At 42.1% G+C, this 20,077-nt stretch overlaps 1 protein-coding gene across 1 annotated transcript in view; it reads left to right on the top strand.

Annotated features, from left to right (window-relative positions):
• Positions 1 to 9,305, top strand: part of LOC142149560 (uncharacterized) — a 36,616-nt gene extending 27,311 nt beyond the window's left edge. The window contains exons 6-8 of the mRNA XM_075204888.1: positions 16 to 189; positions 1,665 to 1,841; positions 8,341 to 9,305. Coding sequence (XP_075060989.1) covers positions 16 to 189; positions 1,665 to 1,841; positions 8,341 to 9,257 — 1,268 coding nt within the window. The 3' untranslated portion in view covers positions 9,258 to 9,305. The remainder of the gene's footprint in view (positions 1 to 15; positions 190 to 1,664; positions 1,842 to 8,340) is intronic.
• The last annotated feature ends 10,772 nt before the right edge of the window (positions 9,306 to 20,077 follow it).

Here is a 20,077-nt window from a genome sequence, read left to right as displayed (position 1 = left end):
TATCTTCTCATCCAGTTCCACAGACGCAGCTGTCTTCGGCAGCAACGCAGACGGACGAGGGCAGGCCGACACTTCTACAGCAACATGGAGAAGAGTCAGAACAGGTGGCAACACAGCATGTGTCCCAGCAGGTCGGTTTGGAGGAGGCGGGCGGAGCAGGAGCAGTTCAGGAGACACAGGGAGCAGTCGGTGAGTATGAGAGTTCTACTGTATGCAATACACACATGTCTAGTCCAAGCATTTCAACTACCAGCGATGAGTCAGCTTCATCTTCTCCTAGGCAGGGTCAGCGCAAGCTACTTAAAATACTTAACACTCATTTGTGGTCTGTCCTAATCTGCTAGATGGCTAACACTTGCCCCAGACGCGCCAGATCTACCCCTGCCAGGCTGGCCGCTTCCCCCCCCCCCCTCGCACGGCAGTTGCCGCTTCTGCCTCACAGGCTGTTCCCCCTGCCATGTCTTCTTCCCCGACCCAGGGCCAGATAGGTTTGCCGGGTCCGTCCTGCGGGTATAACCAGGGGGCGGGGCCTAGCGACGGCCGGAGACCGCGTGACTCGGGAGTCGCGAGAGGGCCTCGCAGGTCAGGCCCGAGTCGCACTAGGAGGGCACGGGCTCCGGAGCGGGCGGAGTTGTTAGGCAAATTAGGGAGGCAGGCAGAGCTCGGGCAGGGGATCTCCTTCCCCTGCTCCTGCGGCTGGTAGACACATCCGGCGGGCGGGTATACCCGATTCAGTCTCCGCGGTGGCTAGGCAGTGCATGGAGGATACTTCGGTCAGCAGGGATGTGGTAGCTGGGGAAATATCAGACACGTCCAGGGTGCAGGTGCAGGGGTCTGCATACAGGGGACTAGGGCCGGTGATATTAGACCCACTTCCTCCCCTGGCACAGCAATTTTATGTGGGGGAACTGAACAGTAGGTCCACACACTCCCTCTCCAGGCAACAGGTTTTGGAGCACTCAACTTATCAGTCACAAAACACGAGACAGCAGGGTATGTTACCCCTCTTACCATCTCTTCACAGAGTAATGGCGGTTAACTCCCTTCCCTCCCTGCCTGTGCTACGGGCCAGGAATGCCCCACCCCCTTTGTCCTCCCCGCTGCTGTTTTCATTAGAGGCTCCCATGCAGGCCGGGGCGGGTATCTCATCGAATCAGTCGTCTGGGCTGTTGGGGCCAGCCCCGGTTAGTTGTTCGCCTGCTAATAGGGGAACATTTCAACAGTAGGCCCACACAGCATATCCATCTGTTAGCCGGGCACAGGGCGGTTCGGACTCAGGAGACAACTGGCCTTTCCCACGGGTGCTGCTCAATCAGTCCATGGCAGACAATGCAGCCCCTCCTGTGTCGCTGCCGTACCCCCCAAGGGGTTATAGACCCTTACTAGAGGTAGGAAATAATTGGTTGGCCTCTTCCCTTCTTTGTCTGGCCAATACTTTCACTCTTATCCTAGACCTTCCTTTGATAATCCGTCTCTTTTTTCTGGTATGGATCAGCAGACCCCCCTGCGGGAACAACAGTATGATAGGAGTCATAGAATTCCTCCTCCCGCTGGTTTCTTGGGTCATCTCATGGGTGCAACCCCCTTGGTTACCCCGGCAGGGGTCCCACCTCAGGCCTCTCGCAATCTGTCTCCCCCGGTTGCTAACATATCTTCTCATCCAGTTCCACAGACGCAGCTGTCTTCGGCAGCAACGCAGACGGACGAGGGCAGGCCGACACTTCTACAGCAACATGGAGAAGAGTCAGAACAGGTGGCAACACAGCATTTGTCTCAGCAGGTCGGTTTGGAGGAGGCGGGCAGAGCAGGAGCAGATCGCCAGGAGACACAGGAAGCAGTCGGTGAGTATGAGAGTTCTACTGTATGCAATACACACATGTCTAGTCCAAGCATTTCAACTACCAGCGATGAGTCAGCTTCATCTTCTCCTAGGCAGGGTCAGCGCAAGCTACTTAAAATACTTAACACTCATTTTGGAGGAAGTAAGAGGAAACATAAGGATCGGTTGGAAACCGCTTCTCCCACACCGTCAGGAGGCCCGCTGGTTAGATGTGAGAACACAGCATTGCTGATAGGAATTAGGCCCAGCGTAAGAGATAAGATAAAGCGGGGTTACTATGTTGATATCTTCGATCTAACAGCAGACAAGAGAAAAGAGTTGGCAGCTAAGTGCGCAAGAGGGGGAGTTGGTGAGGATGCGTACAGAAATTTTTCTAATTGGCTAACGGAGTAATGCGTTTTTTCAGCTTGTTACTTAGAAACGAGACCAGACGCAATTGTAGATGTCTGGAGATATCTCCATATGATTAATGAAATGCATAGTTGCGATCGTCCAGGGACCTGGCGGTTATATGATAAACTGTTTCGGGAAAAAGTGCACGGTCAGCGTTATATGCCCCTGGCCTTTAAGGATGTTGAAATTTGGATGAAGCTGAATAGAGCCCAAATGCATATGGGGTACGGCCCTCCCCAGTTAACAAGGTTTCCGTACGGGGGGAGACGAAGCACTCCCCAGTTATCAAAAAACAGGTGCTTTGTCTTTAATAATTCCTCATGTGGTAGGGGGAAAGCATGTCAGTACAGACACACATGCTCAAATTGTAGAGGAAGCCACCCCCTCAAAGATTGCCCTAGGGGTGTCGGGGGCTTCGGGAGGGGACGGGGCGTGGCGGGAGGTGCTGTCTAAGGCAGATTCTCCCATTAAATTCCCAATCCACTGTAGATAGCTGGTGCTTTACCCTGATGCGGTCCAGGCCTCTTTCCTTAGGGAGGGTTTTCGCCTCGGTTTTCACCTCCCCATTGACAGTGGGGTGACGATGACGGCCTCAAGGAACCTTAGTTTCGCGTACATACACCCCTACATTCTGGCAGAAAAATTTGGAAAGGAGATAGGCCTGGGCCACATGGTGGGTCCATTTTCTTCCCCCCCATTCAAGATTTAGTCATTTCCCCAGTTGGAATAGTCCCTAAAAAGACCCCAGGAAAATTCAAATTGATTCAGCATTTATCTCACCCTGCAGGCAAGTCAGTTAATGATGCGATCGACACTAAGATTAGCTCAGTGATGTACCAGTCCTTTGATTGACCATTGAGCATAGTGAGAGAATTTGGCAAGGGAGCGTTGATGGCAAAATTAGATATAGAGTCAGCATTCCGCCTCCTCCCCTTACACCCTGAATACTTTAAATTTATGGGGTTTAAAATAGAGAATGAATACTATGTAGATCGATGCTTTCCGATGGGTTGTTCAGTGTCGTGCTCATATTTTGAGGCTTTCAGTTCCTTCCTCCACTGGTGTGTTGGGGCAGGGACGGGACACCGCGGCATAGCGCATTATCTGGATGACTTCCTTTTCAATGGCCCAGCCGATTCCCCCTGCTGTAAGGACACTTTGTATGCAGCGCAAGCGTTATTTAAGGTAATGGGTGTACCAGTGGCTGCAGATAAAACAGAGGGCCTGGCCACATGCTTGGCCTTTTTAGGTTTTGAAATTGACACAATAGAAGGTCGTTGTCGTTTACCCTCGGATAAAATTAAAAGATGCAGTACCTAATAGTCGAAGTTCTGTCTGCACCATGTTGTGCGTTGCGGAAGGTTCAATCATTATTTGGCTCATTTCATTTTGCTTGCCAAGTGATACCTATGGGTCTAGTATTTTGCAGAAAGCTACAACTGGCGACATCCGTTTCCGTAGTTCCCATTCCCGAGTATGGCTGTCTGAGGAGTTAGGGGAAGATTTGGCTATATGGAGACGGTTTCTAACAGTTTTCAACGGTATACGAGTATGGCCCGCACCCTCAGTATGTAGCAGTACGTTAGATTTACATACAGACGCGTCAGGGTCGAATGGTTTCGGTGCATTATTTCAAGGGGAGTGGTGTGCCGCCCCTTGGCCACAGTCATGGAAGTCTGGGGGTTTAGTTAGGAACTTGTTAACGTTAGAACTGTTCCCCATGGTCGTGGCCCTTGAGTTGTGGTCCTACTGTTTGCGCGGCAGGAGCGTGGTGTTTTGGTGCGACAACCTCGGTGTGGTTCAGGCTTTTAACAAGCAGAGCGCCTCATCACGCACGGCATCAACTTGTTGCGAGTCCTGGTTTTGAGATGTCTGGCGTTTGACATTAGTTTTCGCGCACGCCATGTTCCTGGCGTGGATAACCAGATAGGAGACGCTGTTTCTCGCTTTGACTGGTCCCTGGCTTCACATACCCGTTTGACCGGCTTAAAGTGTCCCCCTTGTGTTTGGCAGATGATCCTGTAGGGATTAGGTGGCTTGTGGAGGTGTCCTTGGCTCCTGTTACTAGAAAGTGCTATCAAGGGGCATGGGAGCGTTGGTTGAGTTATCAAGCGACATTCAACAACAACACATCAGGTTAGATCCCCTCTATGGCGGGTTTTATGTGGGTCCATTACAAGGAAGGTGTTTCTAAGGCAAGGATGGGTTCCATGCTAGCGGGCATTTCATTTATGGCAAGATTAAATGGTACACAAGATCCCACTAAATCATTTATTATATCTAAGGCATTGAAAGGGTGGGCTAGAACTCAGCCAGCGATTAATGACACACGCCGTCCTATTGATGCACGAATACTTGATAGGCTGATTAAGGTTTTACATGGCATATCTACGGATAGTTACGAGGCCTTGCTATTTAGTTTGGCTTTCTCACTAGCATATCATGGTGCTTTTAGGGTTAGTGAGCTGGTGGCGCGGTCAAAAAATAACGAGAGCACAGCTTTGCTATTCAGAAATGTAGTTTTCCAACCTGAGATTATACGCTGTAAGATAGCTAAGTCAAAAACTGATCGGTTAGGCAGAGGCCAATGTATAGTGTTAACGGAGCAACATGAAACATCTATATGCCCGGCCATGCTTGCTAATAAATTTGCAAGACTTCAGCCCTCGGGGGAGGGTTTGTGGCTAATACATCAAGATCATATCCCATTGACGAAATTTCAGTTTAATGCCTTGCTAAAATGTGCCCTTGCAGAGATAGGCCTAAACCCAGCATACTATGGTACGCATTCTTTTAGGATCGGGGCTGCCACCGCTGCTGTGGTTAGGGGTACATCTGTTACTGAAATTCAAACACTAGGGAGATGGAGGTCGCAGAATTACAAGAAATACATTCGGCCGGACGAATGAGGCTTTATAGGTTCCCTCCTCTATATTCCCTTTCCTTTCCCCTTCCCACTCTTTACTCTTCTCTCTCGTTCATCTGAGCTTTTCTTCTCTATCGATTGGTGACTCAGGGCTATGCTGCTCGCTGTGTTGAACGGGGGCGTGGAGGGATTTTTTCCTTGGCAAGGCCTGATTAGTGGTGTGCCTCCAGGGTTGTAAGGGGTGTTTACTTTCATTTTGGTTACCAATTTTTTCTTATTTCTCTGCTTTAAAATAAAATAAAATAAAATCGCTGTTAATTATAAGGCCTGGGTGCCTCATATAAGTAGGGAAATTTAAAAAAAATAATCGGTGGAGTGGTTTCTGAATTGTGAGATTTTCCTCTCAGACTGAAGAGGTTGATGTTTTGGCATGGAGGGCTGGCACTAGACTACTGTCATTGTTGGTGCCCTCTGGTATGGAGAGGCTTGTTTAGGAGTTTTTGCAGCAGCTTAGAATCCTGTTGTCTATTTGAAGCTATAATGTTGTTTGCTCACATTGGGTTATATTTTGACGGAACTATATATATTTTGTTCCAAGTGCTGCGGCGAAGAGGAGGTGAATATGGGTCATGGGTCATTTATCTTTTGGGCAGCGAAACATAGATTAGTGGATAAGTGGTCCGGTTTCGCACACCCAGTAGACATCCGGTGGTTGGGACAAAGGGGCACTTATTCCCATGTTAAAAATAGAGATAGATGATCACGGAGCCCCCGATATAGTTGTGATTCATTTGGGAGGTAATGAAGTGGGTAGAGGAAAATCCCTGGATTTAATCATTAGCATTTGGGATGATCTTGAACAAATACATGTTCGATGGCCTACAATTAAGGTTTGTTGGTCAAATATTATACCTCGGTTGTCCTGGAGCTCAGCTATTCCCCCGGCCACATTGATAAGGGTGGTTAAGAAAATAAACGGGTACGCGAGACAGAATATTAAAAGCATGCAGGGGTAGTGATAAGTCATCCCTGGTTAATGATAGAAAAAATACATCTTTTCAGAGCAGATGGGGTCCATTTGTCGGCAGAGGGGACGGTTTTGTTTATAGAGAGGATTTTTTCGGAACTGAGGGGGATAGTGCTTTCTTTAGGTGGCGGGCCGTGAGGTCCATAAGGCACACGGCTGTGGTAGGAGAGCATTGCAGTCAGCTTTTTGGTAAGCATACGGTACTTAAGTGTTGGCAATGAGCTTTGGTTCCCTCGACGTCATCAGACTCGTTAATGCTCTAGTAAGGAGTATCAGGTTTTGCCTAGAAAGGGCATAACTGGTTGAGTCCAGAGGGTATTGAGTTAATTTATGGTGTTGTTATAGTCCCGGCCAATAGATAAGGTTTTAACCTGGGTAGGTGGAAATGAGACGATCTTCCACCTTATTGGTTTATTATGAAATATAAGTTAAGAAGAGATAGATAGCGCTAATACCCCACTGCTGCTAAACACACCTGTAGGAATCACACAACATTCCCAATATAAAGTGAAAATAGGTATGTATAGGAATGTTTTAGCGCTGTGGCTGTGATCACATAGGCAAAAATAACAATCCTATCTCCTTAAACAACATATACAAGTCATAAGATTGAAAAAATACTTACATTTTGAGGTGTAGGAGTCCTTTCATTCAGATCTTTCCTCCAGTATGTGATGACATAGCATGAAAAAAACAAAAACACAACATAGTGTAATACAGTAACAATAAATGACGTTATATAGTGAATGTGTGGTGAACTTCAATCCTTTCTTCTTATGTGATTCCACTCACCAGATACAAGATATAAGTGTGCCTTAATTATTTAGAAGTAGATATCATATGGTGTCTTCACCCAATTTCTTATGTGATTACACTTACAAGATGGAAAGAAGTAATAGGCCTGGGTTCAAAGTTCTTTGAAATCTTCCATTTAGATAGTCAGGATCTTTCTCTCAGATAAACATGTTCCATATTTGGAATATAAAAAAGGAAAAAAAAAACGGATCTAGTGTGATACCGTTAAACTACAAAAGTTTTTATTACAATAGTACATAAAAAATAAATAACAAAATAAAAGACAGCACATAAAAGCTGGACCATAGGATCATGAGGGTCCCTACCAGATGTAGGTGGAAAAACAGCTTGTAATCAGTATCCCCGGGGTCCACTTCACTGGTTATTGGGTTGGTAAAGATGGGGTCCTCATGAATTCCAGATCCAGTAGCCCTATTTCCTATTGGTTTATGTTGGTTTAGCTGGCTGCCCTGCTCTTCGCCACCTACTAAAAGGTCCACTTTTATAGAAATAAAATAAAATAAAATAAAATAAATTAAAAGTAATAATATAAATAAAAGGTGACCTTTTCTTCCAAACTTAAGTTGGTGTCCGTGTCTTTATTTATGGTTTATAAGTGTGGGAATTTTAACCGGAAGGGGGGGTTGCATAGGAGGAGTAATCAACACTATGCATTTTAAGGGAATTGGAAGAAATAAGCTTAAACATGTTGTAACAAATAGTTCCAAATGGACACATTTTTAAAACTGTTCATTGGACTTTTTGTGTTGGAATTTTGCCATAAAATTCTCCTTGCAGAGAAAATAATATATAATCATAAATTTACACTGCCATTGCCCCATCTATATTAATAAACCGTAGATTTCTATAAATACGAAATGTAGAAATACAGTGCGGAATGTGTACACAGCGTAATGGCGACGAAAAACAAAGATTATATCACATCTCTGCAAAATGTGATTTGCTCTAAATTCTGCCACAATCTATGCTTATCTTACATACAGGGAAGCTGATCTTGTGATTGGCAAAGTTTCTATATTATTGATACTATGTGACTATGTCTAATTATCAGTCTGGGGCAGAATGTTCACAACACAATCAGGTTAAATAACTTAGATCACCCCCTAATGTATGGTAAAGTCTCTGCTTCCCCCTGCCAAACACAAAAAACTGTAAGTAATCATATATTTTTGGTAGTTTACACTGTTTGGTCCACTGTCTGTAAACTGTACGTCGCTGTGAAAACCTTGTGGTGCCCTATAAATAGAGATTATTATTAATAATATTAATAATAACAATAATAATAATAGTCAGACTTAACATTTAATATCTACACGTCTACCTGTTACTGCAATTGCCCATTTGTAAATATCCTTAATTTCAGTACATATAACCATTATAACCTCTTTTCCTTTGCAGAGTTCTCCTTTGACCATGGTCACAATTTCAATAACAGTTACTCTGTGCCATCTATATCTCCACACCAATTGGCGATAAGAAACATCCCAAAATTAAAGATTCATTTTGCTAAGAAGACATTAGAAAAGGTAATGATGTCTATCCCAAGAACTGTCCAGATGTCCATGGAGATGAATGAGAAGAGCCAGACCCCTCCCCAAATAATAACATCACTCCAGAGATGCATAAAAACCAAGAATGGAAATGGTCTCATTGAGTTCAAGGGCGTCAATGACTTTCTTAATATCAGAGTGATACAAAACCTGGAGAGTCACATTAAACAGAAACACTTCCATCTATTTCCAGAAGCTCCAGATTCCCCATCCATTGCGCTTTGTCCTGTGGAAGATACCACCATGAACCCAGCTGAAGGGGACTTGTCTTTTATGAGCAGTGACACCCGGAAGATGCTAGATTTCCATCCACAAGCATTAAATATCAGCAGGACACAGGAAAGTGAAATTAATGGATTTCCAACCTCACCAAAAACGTCCCAATTTCCAAAACATCCAAAGTCTCAGAATTCATTCCATGGTATCTGGCATATTTATACCAACCCATTATATGAAAATGTATTATTGTCTGATATACAACCAAAGGACAAAACATTTACCACCTTCATGGACACGGAGGTAGTATATTCCTTATCAAATGGAAAGATAACAACAAGACTGTGTACTAACAGGGATACTAGAAGGAAACAGTCCAGAGGTGTCCTTCTTAACATCTTTGCACTTTTCAAAAAGTTTCAGCAGACTAATATGAACCCGGGTCATGGTCAGAAGGCAGCGCCCCGAACATGTGACGAGGTGAAATGTTCTTTAAGAAAATTCATGGAACATATAGAGAAAACGGTCCATCTGCCTTTGTTGTGGTGATGAGTGCCACAATTTTTTAAAATAAAGAACACATTATTTAACCTTTTATTACTTGTTCATATTGTTTTATTTATTAATGGCTATTTTTCAGCGGTATAGAACATAACAAGCCACATTAGTGCAATGACTGAGCCCCACTACATAAGACACCAGGCTCGGCTGCAATAATTGGTTACAGATGACATAAAGAATTCTCAACAACTTCATTCTGAGTTGATGGGAAAGGGCAGTGTCAGATTTACAGTTACAGATGTTTTGCACCATAATCCTTGTCCCATCCTCCTAATTTAAGCAGAATTTACTGTAACTTTGAATGTCCTATCACAGTGCAAACTATAGTGGCACAAAGCTACACCGGTTGCTCTCACTGTCTGAAGGGATACCTTCATAATGAAAATGCACCTTGTTCATTTAATGCAGAGTGATGCAGAGGACATAATATAAGAATATCAAGGTTTCTTTGGTTGCATAGTTTTATTCTGAATTACATTCAGAGAATCTACCTTGATCCCTAAAGATACAATTTATATGGTGTGTTTACCAATCCCTGCATTTGTAAGTGTGATTGAAGCCTTTTTAGGCTGTGATGCTAAGGTTCCCATAATACTGTAGTTCATTCTTAAAACAAGTGGATTTTACAAGGTGTAAAAGGTCTGAAACGCAGCACAAATTGACATGTCTTGCGCATGAGTTTGCAGAGCAATATGGTGGCACCTGCGGGTGAGCAGAAGTTTCCACCAACCACCACTTGAGCAGAGTGAGGGTGTTCCTTGCAAAACACAGAGAAGGGATATTGGTACAGATCTCATTTTCGGTAGCAGTTTTTCGGAGTATAGCCACCTGACCCGCCTCTATTACTCTTTAAATGTTGGCATTATGGTTAGCCACATTGTCAATGTTTCCAATCGCACTATTGACATTGTGAACCTTTTGGCACAATGGAACTGTCGGCATTTAGCCTGCCGACATGTTCATGTCGACAGATTAAGTGCCGACATTTCCAGAACCGGGAATTATGACTGGCACCGTGCTGATTAATGGTGTCAGAACTAGTTTTAGAAAAATTGGGAACATAACTTTAAATCTAGTGCCTAAGTTCCAATCAAGAACTTGAACGCTACATAGTTCACAAATGGGTTTCACAACTCCGTATTGCTCTTGCACTAATGTGGAAGAATAAGAAAAAATTTGTATGTAACCATGTGAAATTCAGAAAAAAAATAAATACATGATATAAACTTGACGGGAGGTGGAAAAAAATCTGCTCTTCTGCTCATTGGCTGCTCTGTGTATTGTGTATTCCTTTGACCAGCATTGCAATAGTTCTGTAAGCCTTGAACCTGGGATCATAATTTTTTAATTGCAAACCATCGTATTCTTCAGTTACATTCAGGCCACTGCCAAATAGGGAAAATATCATTGCTTTCTTACACAGGAATTGTATGGGTCTGTTCACAGTAGTATATCCGTACTGATCTAGCTGACAGCCACATGGATAATACATGTGGTGCAATGGTGGATCTTTTATGAACATTAGCTGGGTTCACATGGAGAATCACCATAAGGTCTTGGTGCCAATCAGTAGATCTACAGATTGGGGCTGGATTCAATTAAAGAAGGCTGACAATGAGTTTGGTTCACCTGGTAAAGTGTTAACCAGCATCAGGCTTCACAGGTTGAGTTGTTTCACTCTATAATAGGTATAATAGGAAAACCTTAAGTGTGGGGTTTCCTTGTCATAACATGAACCAACTCCAGCTTGTTCAGTATGGGACAGGAGCTTCTAGGGGGCCAAAAAACAAGCAGGCACACCTGAGACAGGAAGGTGACAGAGTAATGGTGTTAAAAGCAGGGACCAATCACAATTCCCTACCTGTCAATTGAGGTCAGTGTCATTTTACTCTAGGGCTCCATACAGAGCAATACACATTGCTAAATATGTTTTATTTTATTTACAATTAGACTACGTCCTGAATGAAGGTTTCATTTGACTACTTCAAGAATGCTGACTAATAATGTATTAAAAATAATTTTGGAGTGTCTTTATTTAAATAAAACATTTTAAACTTTTCTGTGCACCTTTATATTTTTTCCTGTTACAGCATGTTCCACAGCGGCATTGGCTGATACATACAGGGCAATATTAACATAAGTGGGAACAGGTCAAAATTTGACATAAATATCATTGTCATCATGTAAATCATTTATGTATCATATTATTTATACTTAAATCACAAACACAACACATTTTTGGGTTTACCTTTTATGACTCTGTGGTGCAAGAGTATTGGGCTTGTTCTAGTTTTCAATTTTAAAAAGGGCAAAATAATGTGTTCTAATAGGTAGCTATTTTTAATTTGATCAGTTACAGAAATGTTATCCATAAACCAATATTTTCAATTGTTATGTTACTGTGAGTTGTATCCTGTTACGTGAGTAGTATCCTGTTACAAGTCTCTCCTGGGAAACACAGTCACTTGGAGATTTAACTATGTTATGGTTGGGTCACTTTTATGACTCGCTGGGCTCTCTGTCAGAGTAACTAGATAGATAAATAGTTAGTTAGGGATAAGTAGTTAGGTAAGTTAGATAGCCACTGGGTGTTTTGATAGGTAGTTAGTTTAGTTCTTAGATTAGATTGATTAGTTTAGGTAGATCAGATAGGCAGATAAATTAGCTAGATAGATTAGATATGAATTAGATAGGGTCAGTTAGGTCTGTTCTCTGTCAGAATCTGCCCTCAATTCATGCTGTCATTTCTCTATTATGCCTCACATGGCCAGCCTGTTTCTCCTAGCTCTCCCACCTGGCTTCCTCATTATCACCTGTAGCCTATTGGTTCTGCTCTCCTTAAATATCCGGCTAATCCTCTACAGGATTGCCGATAATATGTTTACCTTAGTGTTCCTGCCTCCTTGTGTTTTCCCTGTTACCTGTTCCTGTTGTTTCCTGCCAGCCTGTGGTATCCCTGTGTACTAGACAGTTCCGTTCCTGTCAACTCTTCATTGGATTTCCCTGTGTACCGACTCGGCTTTGCTTTGACTCCTCTCCTATGTGATTACCCGTGTGCCAGACCTGTTTCAGTTCCTGACTATTCTCTATTGGATTCCCCATGTACGGACCCTGCAATTCCCTTGACGATTCTACAATCTTCCTTTGGCTCCGGACTCAACCTTTCCACAAGTACTATTGACTGTTTACTTAGATCACCGTGTGTCTTTTTTGTAGTTACCCCTGGCAACTGCCTAGGAACTGTTTTCCTACAATCTCCGGACTCTCACTGGTATTGTGGGTTGTAGTGACCCCTGACTATTGCCCAAAAACTGTTATCCCTAAATCTCTGGACTCTCACCGGTACTGTGGGTTGCAGTCACCCCTGGCAACCACCTAAGAACTGTCTCTCACAAATATCCATACTCTCACCGGTACTGTGAGTTGCAGTTACCCCTGGCAACCGCCTAAGAACTATTTCCCTAAAATCTCTGGACTCTCACCGGTACTGTGAGTTGTAGTTACCCTTGGCTACTGCCTATGTTCAGTTTCTCATCTTTACCTATCACTGCAAGTTCCGTTCCTTTCTGGACAAGCACCGGTAGAGAAGTCGCTGTGTATCAGGGGACTTCTCTATCAACTGTTCCTTATTTATTCCAGTGGCCACAAGTGATATATCAGTCTTGACACCATCCACTTGGTGTCTCACCGGACTCCCTCATGCACTTCCTACTCTATGGCCTCGGTAACGCTATTCCTGGGTTCTCCCCAGCCAGTGCACATCTCACAACCCTCTGTTTGTCTGCAGCCAAGTCTGTCCCCACCACTAGGGGCAACAGTGAACACCAGACGTTCAGAGCAGACTCCGGGTTTTGCTGTAATGGCTGAGGGATTCCTAACAGTCACACAGAGGGGTGTCATAAGGTCATAAGGTCCTTTATTCACTTTAACCACAATTCTCCACAACCATCTCTCCAAACTCCTCTTCTCTCTCAATCATCCTATTTCTCCTTCCCCTATTATTATTTCCCCTTCACTACATCCCTCCTCCCGAGACTGCACACATAAACGCTTTTGTTTCCTGCAACTCCCAAACTCTCCACCCTACATAAACAGACATAAACCTCCATATATCATTCTCGCATGTCCTCTTTCTCACACTGCTCCTTCTCAAGGCTGCTGGTGACATCTCACCTAACACTGGACCCCAAACAATCTCCTCTATGTGCTCACACTCCTCGATCCACCCCAAAACTTTCCATCCACCCCATATTTCCAATCCCATCAACCTTATCCATATATTTCCATTACACTCTCTTCCTTTCTCCTGTGCACTATGGCATGCCAGATGTTTTGCTTGCATCCATTCTATTCATTGCTAAATCACTCGATTTCTTGCTATTACATAAATCTGACTCACCTCCTCTGACACTACATCCCCTGCAGCTCACTCCTATGGGAGACTCACCCTCAGCCACGCTCCCAGGCCCAGAAACAGACAAGGTGGTGGAGTAAGAATTCTACTTTCTCAAAGCTACACCTTCAAAGTCATACCCTCTGAACCCTCAATCTCATTTTATCCTTTAGAAGGCAACACTATCCATCTATTTTAACCTCTCCATGTTTGTGTTGCTGCCCCCCAGGTCCCGCTTCCAAAGTCCTTGACAAATGTGCTGCCTTGCTCTCTTCTTTCCTATCTTTTGACCTGCCTACTCTCATACTAGTCAATTCTGTTGATAATGGAATCGATTGTATCTTCTGCCAATAAACTTCTTTCACTTACTTCCTCGTTTGGTCTTTCCCAGTGGACCTCATTTCCCACTCACTGTGATGGGCTCTCTCATGATCTTATCTTCTCCTACTTCTGCTCCATCTCTAGTTTCTCTAATTTAGCAGCACCATTTTACTGCACTTTTTGAATGAAATAAGACATTTGAAAGTCTGTGTGAATTGATAGAAAAATCTCTACCATTAATAAGTATGTTACTCTTGCTCACAGTGGCAGTCACTGACTTATATTTGCTGTGCATATTATTTATAAATGTATTCTGTTCATTGATAGCTGTTTATAGCTGACTTGGGGCTAGATTTACTAAGCTGCGGGTTTGAAAAAGTGGGGATGTTGCCTATAGCAACCAATCAGATTCTAGCTTTCATTTATTTAGTACCTTCTACAAAATGATAGCTAGATTCTGATTGGTTGCTATAGGCAACATCCCCACTTTTTCAAACCCGCAGCTTAGTAAATCTAGCCCTTGGTCTTGGTAGAAATAACATTGAAAGAAATACAAAAAAAAATGCTGAATATATTGCTGAATATACATATTTATTTATTTTTCTCACTGTTTACTGCCGGCGGGTCCAGGGCTGTTTAGTCGACATTTTAATTGTCAGCAACCACAATGTCGGTATGTTAACTGTGGCGGGGAAATTGAAATACCGACATTTAGCCGCTCAGTATTTTCATGTCGGCAGGATAAGCGTCGGTATTTCTTCCATCGGAATTCCATACCCAACCCGTTTGATACATAAGGTTAAGTGCCACGTAGTGCTTACTGGCCCAGAGAGACTGCAATGTGATAAAGTACTTATTGAGATTATATGATCCAGTAACACAGCAACGATAAAAGATTATGTTCATTCACCAAATATTTATTTTTATTTTTATCTTTATCGATGAAATTATACCACCAGTTTTAATTTTTTGCTTTTTTCGTTATATCTTCAAAGTGTATGAACAAAACACCACTGACCCCCCCTAAAGAGGCAGCAATACTACATCCAATATAGGATTTCCTTCTTTAGGGAAACCTTGTCACAGAAACCAGGGGGTAAATGTATCAAAGTCCGTTTTTTTCATCTCGCGGGAGATCGGCGTCTTTGCAGCTAAAATTTAAAGGGGCGATGGCTTGTAAAGGCAAGTTTGCCTTTACAAGCCATCGCCCCTTTAAATTTTAGCTGCAAAGACGCTGATCTCCTGAGAGATTAAAAAAACGGACTTTGATACATTTACCCCCAGATCAAGATCCCCTTTCTTTGGCAGGATTTAGGGAGCAGTTTATTTACATGAAATTTGGTGTGATAAACAAACTAGGGGGGGTATTCAATTGTTCGCGGGATCGTAATGACCCCACCGCGTGAAAAAAAAAAGTCCCACGCTCGTTTTTTCCTGTTCGAGCGCTCGTTTTGAAAAAAAAACTCGCTCAATTCAAATGTTAAGTTTGCATCCTCCCCCTCACGCTCTACTATTGGTCCTAGTGAGTTTGAAATGTAGGAGTGGTTAAGGCAGCCATTTCAGTATTAAAAATTAATTATTTGGAAGGTACAAAAATCTGTGGGACAGTGGGCAAGCCGGACATTTGGAAAGTCCAAATATTTGTGGGACAGTGGGCAAGCCGGACATTTGGAAGGTCCAAATATTTGTGGGACAGTGGGCAAGCCGGACATTTGGAAGGTCCAAATATTTGTGGGACAGTGGGCAAGCCGGACATTTGGAAGGTCCAAATATTTGTGGGACAGTGGGCAAGCCGGACATTTGGAAGGTCCAAATATTTGTGGGACAGTGGGCAAGCCGGACATTTGGAAGGTACAAATATTTGGGGGACAGTGGGCAAGCCGGACATTTGGAAGGTACAAATATTTGGTGGGACTTTGCGTAAATGAGTGTGTGTAGGTAAAGCATCAGAAAACAGAGGATTTCGTCCAAGGTTGAGTATTTTGTTTTTTTTTGTTTTTAATAAAAAACATTGGTGTACATGAGGGTGTTTACTGTATTTCTTGTGGTTTTATTATTTTTAATAAAGATTTGTGGTTGGAAATAGGGTGTTTTATTTTATTTAACATTTTGCTTTGTGGAACTACAGGTCTCAGCCTGCTGTGAGTGTCAAGGCATGTTTGCACTTGTGGTTCGCAAAGTGCCAACATGCCTTGGGTGCCATGGGTACGCTGGTGCTTGTAGTTATACAAGTAGCAGCATGCCCACACTATTTAGGAAAACATGGCTGGCTGGGACATGTAGTTCCACAAATCAAAATGGTTTTTTTGGGGGGTTTTTTCCAATCAAAATCCACATTTATTACCCTACTACCCACAGCCCAGGAGTAGTAGGAAGAGCCCTAGTGCTATCACCACTGGCCTGGGTGTCCCTAGGGGGGTAGCCCGCTTACATTTGTCAAGGGGACCACACTCCCTAGGGAATCCAGGCCAGCGCCGAACAGTCTGTGAGTGTTTAGTCAATATGGCAGTGGGATCCAAACTGCGTTCCCCCCCCCCTGCTATAGTGCCTATCACCCTGGCTGGTTTGCCTAGTGCTGGTTCAATTAAAATAGGGGGAGCCCTACGCAAAAAATGTCAAAGATTTTAACACACACAGCAATAGCCTGCCAGCACTAGGGTTAAGACTAAATAGAGTGGGGAGCAAACGCTTTTGTTTTTAAAAAATAAATAAATAACTTATGCTACTTTTCACAATTTTGAAAGCTGCCTGAGGTCAGGCACAAAACATTTGTACTCAAGAATATATTTTAGTGTTTGTTTATAGTTTGAATACAGATATTCAAACTATAAACAAACACTAAAATATATTCTTGCCCATTAGAGTGCCCCATTAGATCATCCCTTTTTTTCCTTCACCAAATATGTTCTGAGTAAATCAATGATCGGGTGCACCTAGCCTCAGGTGGTATAGTGAATGCTATGAAGCTAGACTAATACATACACCCTGAGGATCTGTATGGGATACCTGGTGCGGTTTCTTCTCTAGTTTAAACAAAACATTTGTACAACAGCTTCTCATATGTAATATAAAACAACAATGTAACATTAACTTAATTAAAAATGCTACATGTCAGCCATGGTTCCTCCTCCTTGTTGATGGGTTTCCCTTCCAGTCCCACACTCACCTGTGCACTCAGTTCTGTGCTCCTCTCAGGAGGTGCAATCATGTGTTCAAATCATATATGTTTCTAGTCTGCTGTACTAGTTGCACCTTCAGGCACATTTTCCATGATGTCCTTCAGATAACAGCTCATATACAGTCTGGCTCTTTCCTATGTGCTTGTTATCTGCCTGCCTGGTCCTAGCCTGTTCTTTTACTCGGAAACTCTGCCTTCTAATATGACTCTAATGCTCTAATGAGGGTTGTGACCTGCAGTGAAGACCAGGGGGTATATTTACTAAACTACGGCTTTGAAAAAGTGGAGATGTTGCCTATAGCAACCAGATTCTAGTTATCATTTATTTAGTTCATTGTACAAAATGACAGCTAGAATCTGATTGGTTGCTATAGGCAAAATCTCCACTTTTTCAAACCCGCAGTGTTGTAAATATAGCCCCAGAACTCCATTTCATGGTCTCTGATAAAGACACGAGCCCCAAAAAACATTTTGGGCCCCACTCGAAGGCTGTATGCGTTTTTTTAAAAAAAATTCTAATTAAAAACAGGGCTGTGACTTAAGTAAACTCTCAGAGAAATGCTGCGATGAGCAGGGATCAGTGAAAAGAGCCATAATGGAGGCAAACTTGCAGGTTAATAACAGGACACATTATTTGTATAATATTTTTGTTTACATGTTTCTTCTTGGGAGATGGAAAAATAATGCTTTTAAAATTCACATACATTCATACATAAACATATTGCAGTTATTATTTTCCTGCACACAAATGTTATCATATAATAAGTAGTAATAACTAAACAATTCCCAGATGATAAAGTGCTCTTGAATTAGGTTGTTTAGGATAAACTCCCTAGAGGTCCAGAATATCATAAAAAGGAAACCTCTATGGCATTTACCTTCATTTTATTAAAAATTATATGAATTGTCTGTGCGTAAAGAACACAATACCAGGTAGGATTCAAACATAATTTCTGTAACTAAAATACTGTAGATTGTTTTGAAATCTGCAGGCAATCTCAGAAGAGAAACAAACTCAGAGAAATGGGAGAAAAATGCCACAATTATATATGACTCTAATACCAATATACAGTAAGTGATTCTGCAAATTAAGATTATTTGTGTGTTTGATAACATTAATTGGGGAAGATTTGCTGATGCGTTGGACAACTAAGCAGATAAATACAAACATTATAGTATCAGATATATACACTTTATGTTAGTTGTATAGTTATTATTTTTACAATATAAACATTGAATTGTGATTCGGATAACACAGTAATAATATTTACTAAGGGTCACTAAGGGTTTTTTTCTTTGAAGCAGAGAATACAAGTAATTTTTCAACCTCATTTATTAAAATAAATGTTGAATTGTAGACTGTGTTTTAAAAATCCCAATAAAGATTTATATCTTTTCAAATTTTTCAGATATGCTTGCAATATAACTGCTGGTGTGAACTAATCATAAATATCACCAAGTGAGCACACAATGTAGAGTATTTATTACATTACCAGTATGGAGTAGAGGTTATTGCCATGAAATTTGCACCATGGCTAAGGTATCGCCTTACAGCGGGATATCCCCTACTGGGGTGGTGATGTTTTTAACTGTATAGGAGGTTAAAAATTACGGTGTCTGGATGGACATCTTAATTAAACAATGGGTAGACAATGTAAATTAGTATATATCAACAGATAATTATCTCTTTTTTTTAAAAACAAATATTAACAAAATGTCAGCTGATGGGACTATGTGGGGTATGTCTGTCATACTACATCTCTTAAGCTGGGTACACACTGAAGAATTTTTCCGACCAGCGTGTTATCTCATACGATTATACCTACAACTGAAGGTCCGATAAGTCAGGCGATTCATGCATACACACTGACACGATTTACCTTCAGATTTGTGTTCTTCATCTGGTCCTTTATCTGGTCCTCTAGTCTGGAGAATGACAGCACAATATTCATTCATTCATTCAGTACTGTTACATTGTCACACTGATTATAACCGCCTTGTTATAGCTATCCGCATGTACTAATGAAATCTGTTAGCATATGTGACTCGAAATATTCTGTCTCAGAACGAACAAATGAATTATTCATTCTACAGCACTCTCTACATTTATTCACTCTGACATTCAGTGCTAACATCGGCTGAATAGAGCCCGACTCTGTAAACTCTATGGAGATCGTCAGCATGAATGCATACTAGAGATGCTCACTGACCCCCGTGTTTTGTTTTTGTTTTTGTTTTTGGATCTGGATTACCTTCGTGTTTTGGTTTTGCAAAACCGCCCTTGCGTGTTTTGATTTTGGTTTTGTTTAGTTTTGTTTTGGTATTTTTGAAAAAAATACAATTTTTTTGGTCTAAAATAACCTAATTTAGTGCTCCACCAGTTTCTTAGATAAGTGAGGTAATTCTAAAGCTAATAAATTATGAAACAAACAGTTTAATCCCTGGTAGGCCGTCCTTAATTAGAACACTTGTCTGCAAATTATACAGACGAACCTGGTTGTCTACCTCCTCCATCTTTGATAATTGGCAATGTAGCCACCGTCTTTGGGTGTATATTACACCCTCCACTTGTAGTTGAATATAAAAAAAGCAGCCTGTATAGACTGTAGAACAAGAAATTTGAATATACAAAGAAATGGACAAAGGCAGTTTGGCATCTGTCTGCATCAACCCCCCCCCCATCCACTTGTAGTAAAATAGAAAAAAAAGCAGCCTGCATAGACTGTAGAACTAGAAATTTGAATATAAAAAGAAATGGACAAAGGCAGTTTGGTATCTGTCTGCATCAGATCCCCTCTCCACTAGGAGTAAAATAGAAAACTATTCAGCCATTATATAATCTAGAATATAAATAGAAAATTGAGAAAGGCAATTTGGTATCTGTCTGCATCATAATCATCAACATCCTCATTAGCG

This window comes from Mixophyes fleayi, chromosome 4, assembly GCF_038048845.1.
Source record: "Mixophyes fleayi isolate aMixFle1 chromosome 4, aMixFle1.hap1, whole genome shotgun sequence".
Lineage (NCBI taxonomy): Eukaryota > Metazoa > Chordata > Amphibia > Anura > Limnodynastidae > Mixophyes > Mixophyes fleayi.
Note: the sequence above shows the minus strand (reverse complement) of the source record. Positions and strands in the feature narration are given on the sequence as shown.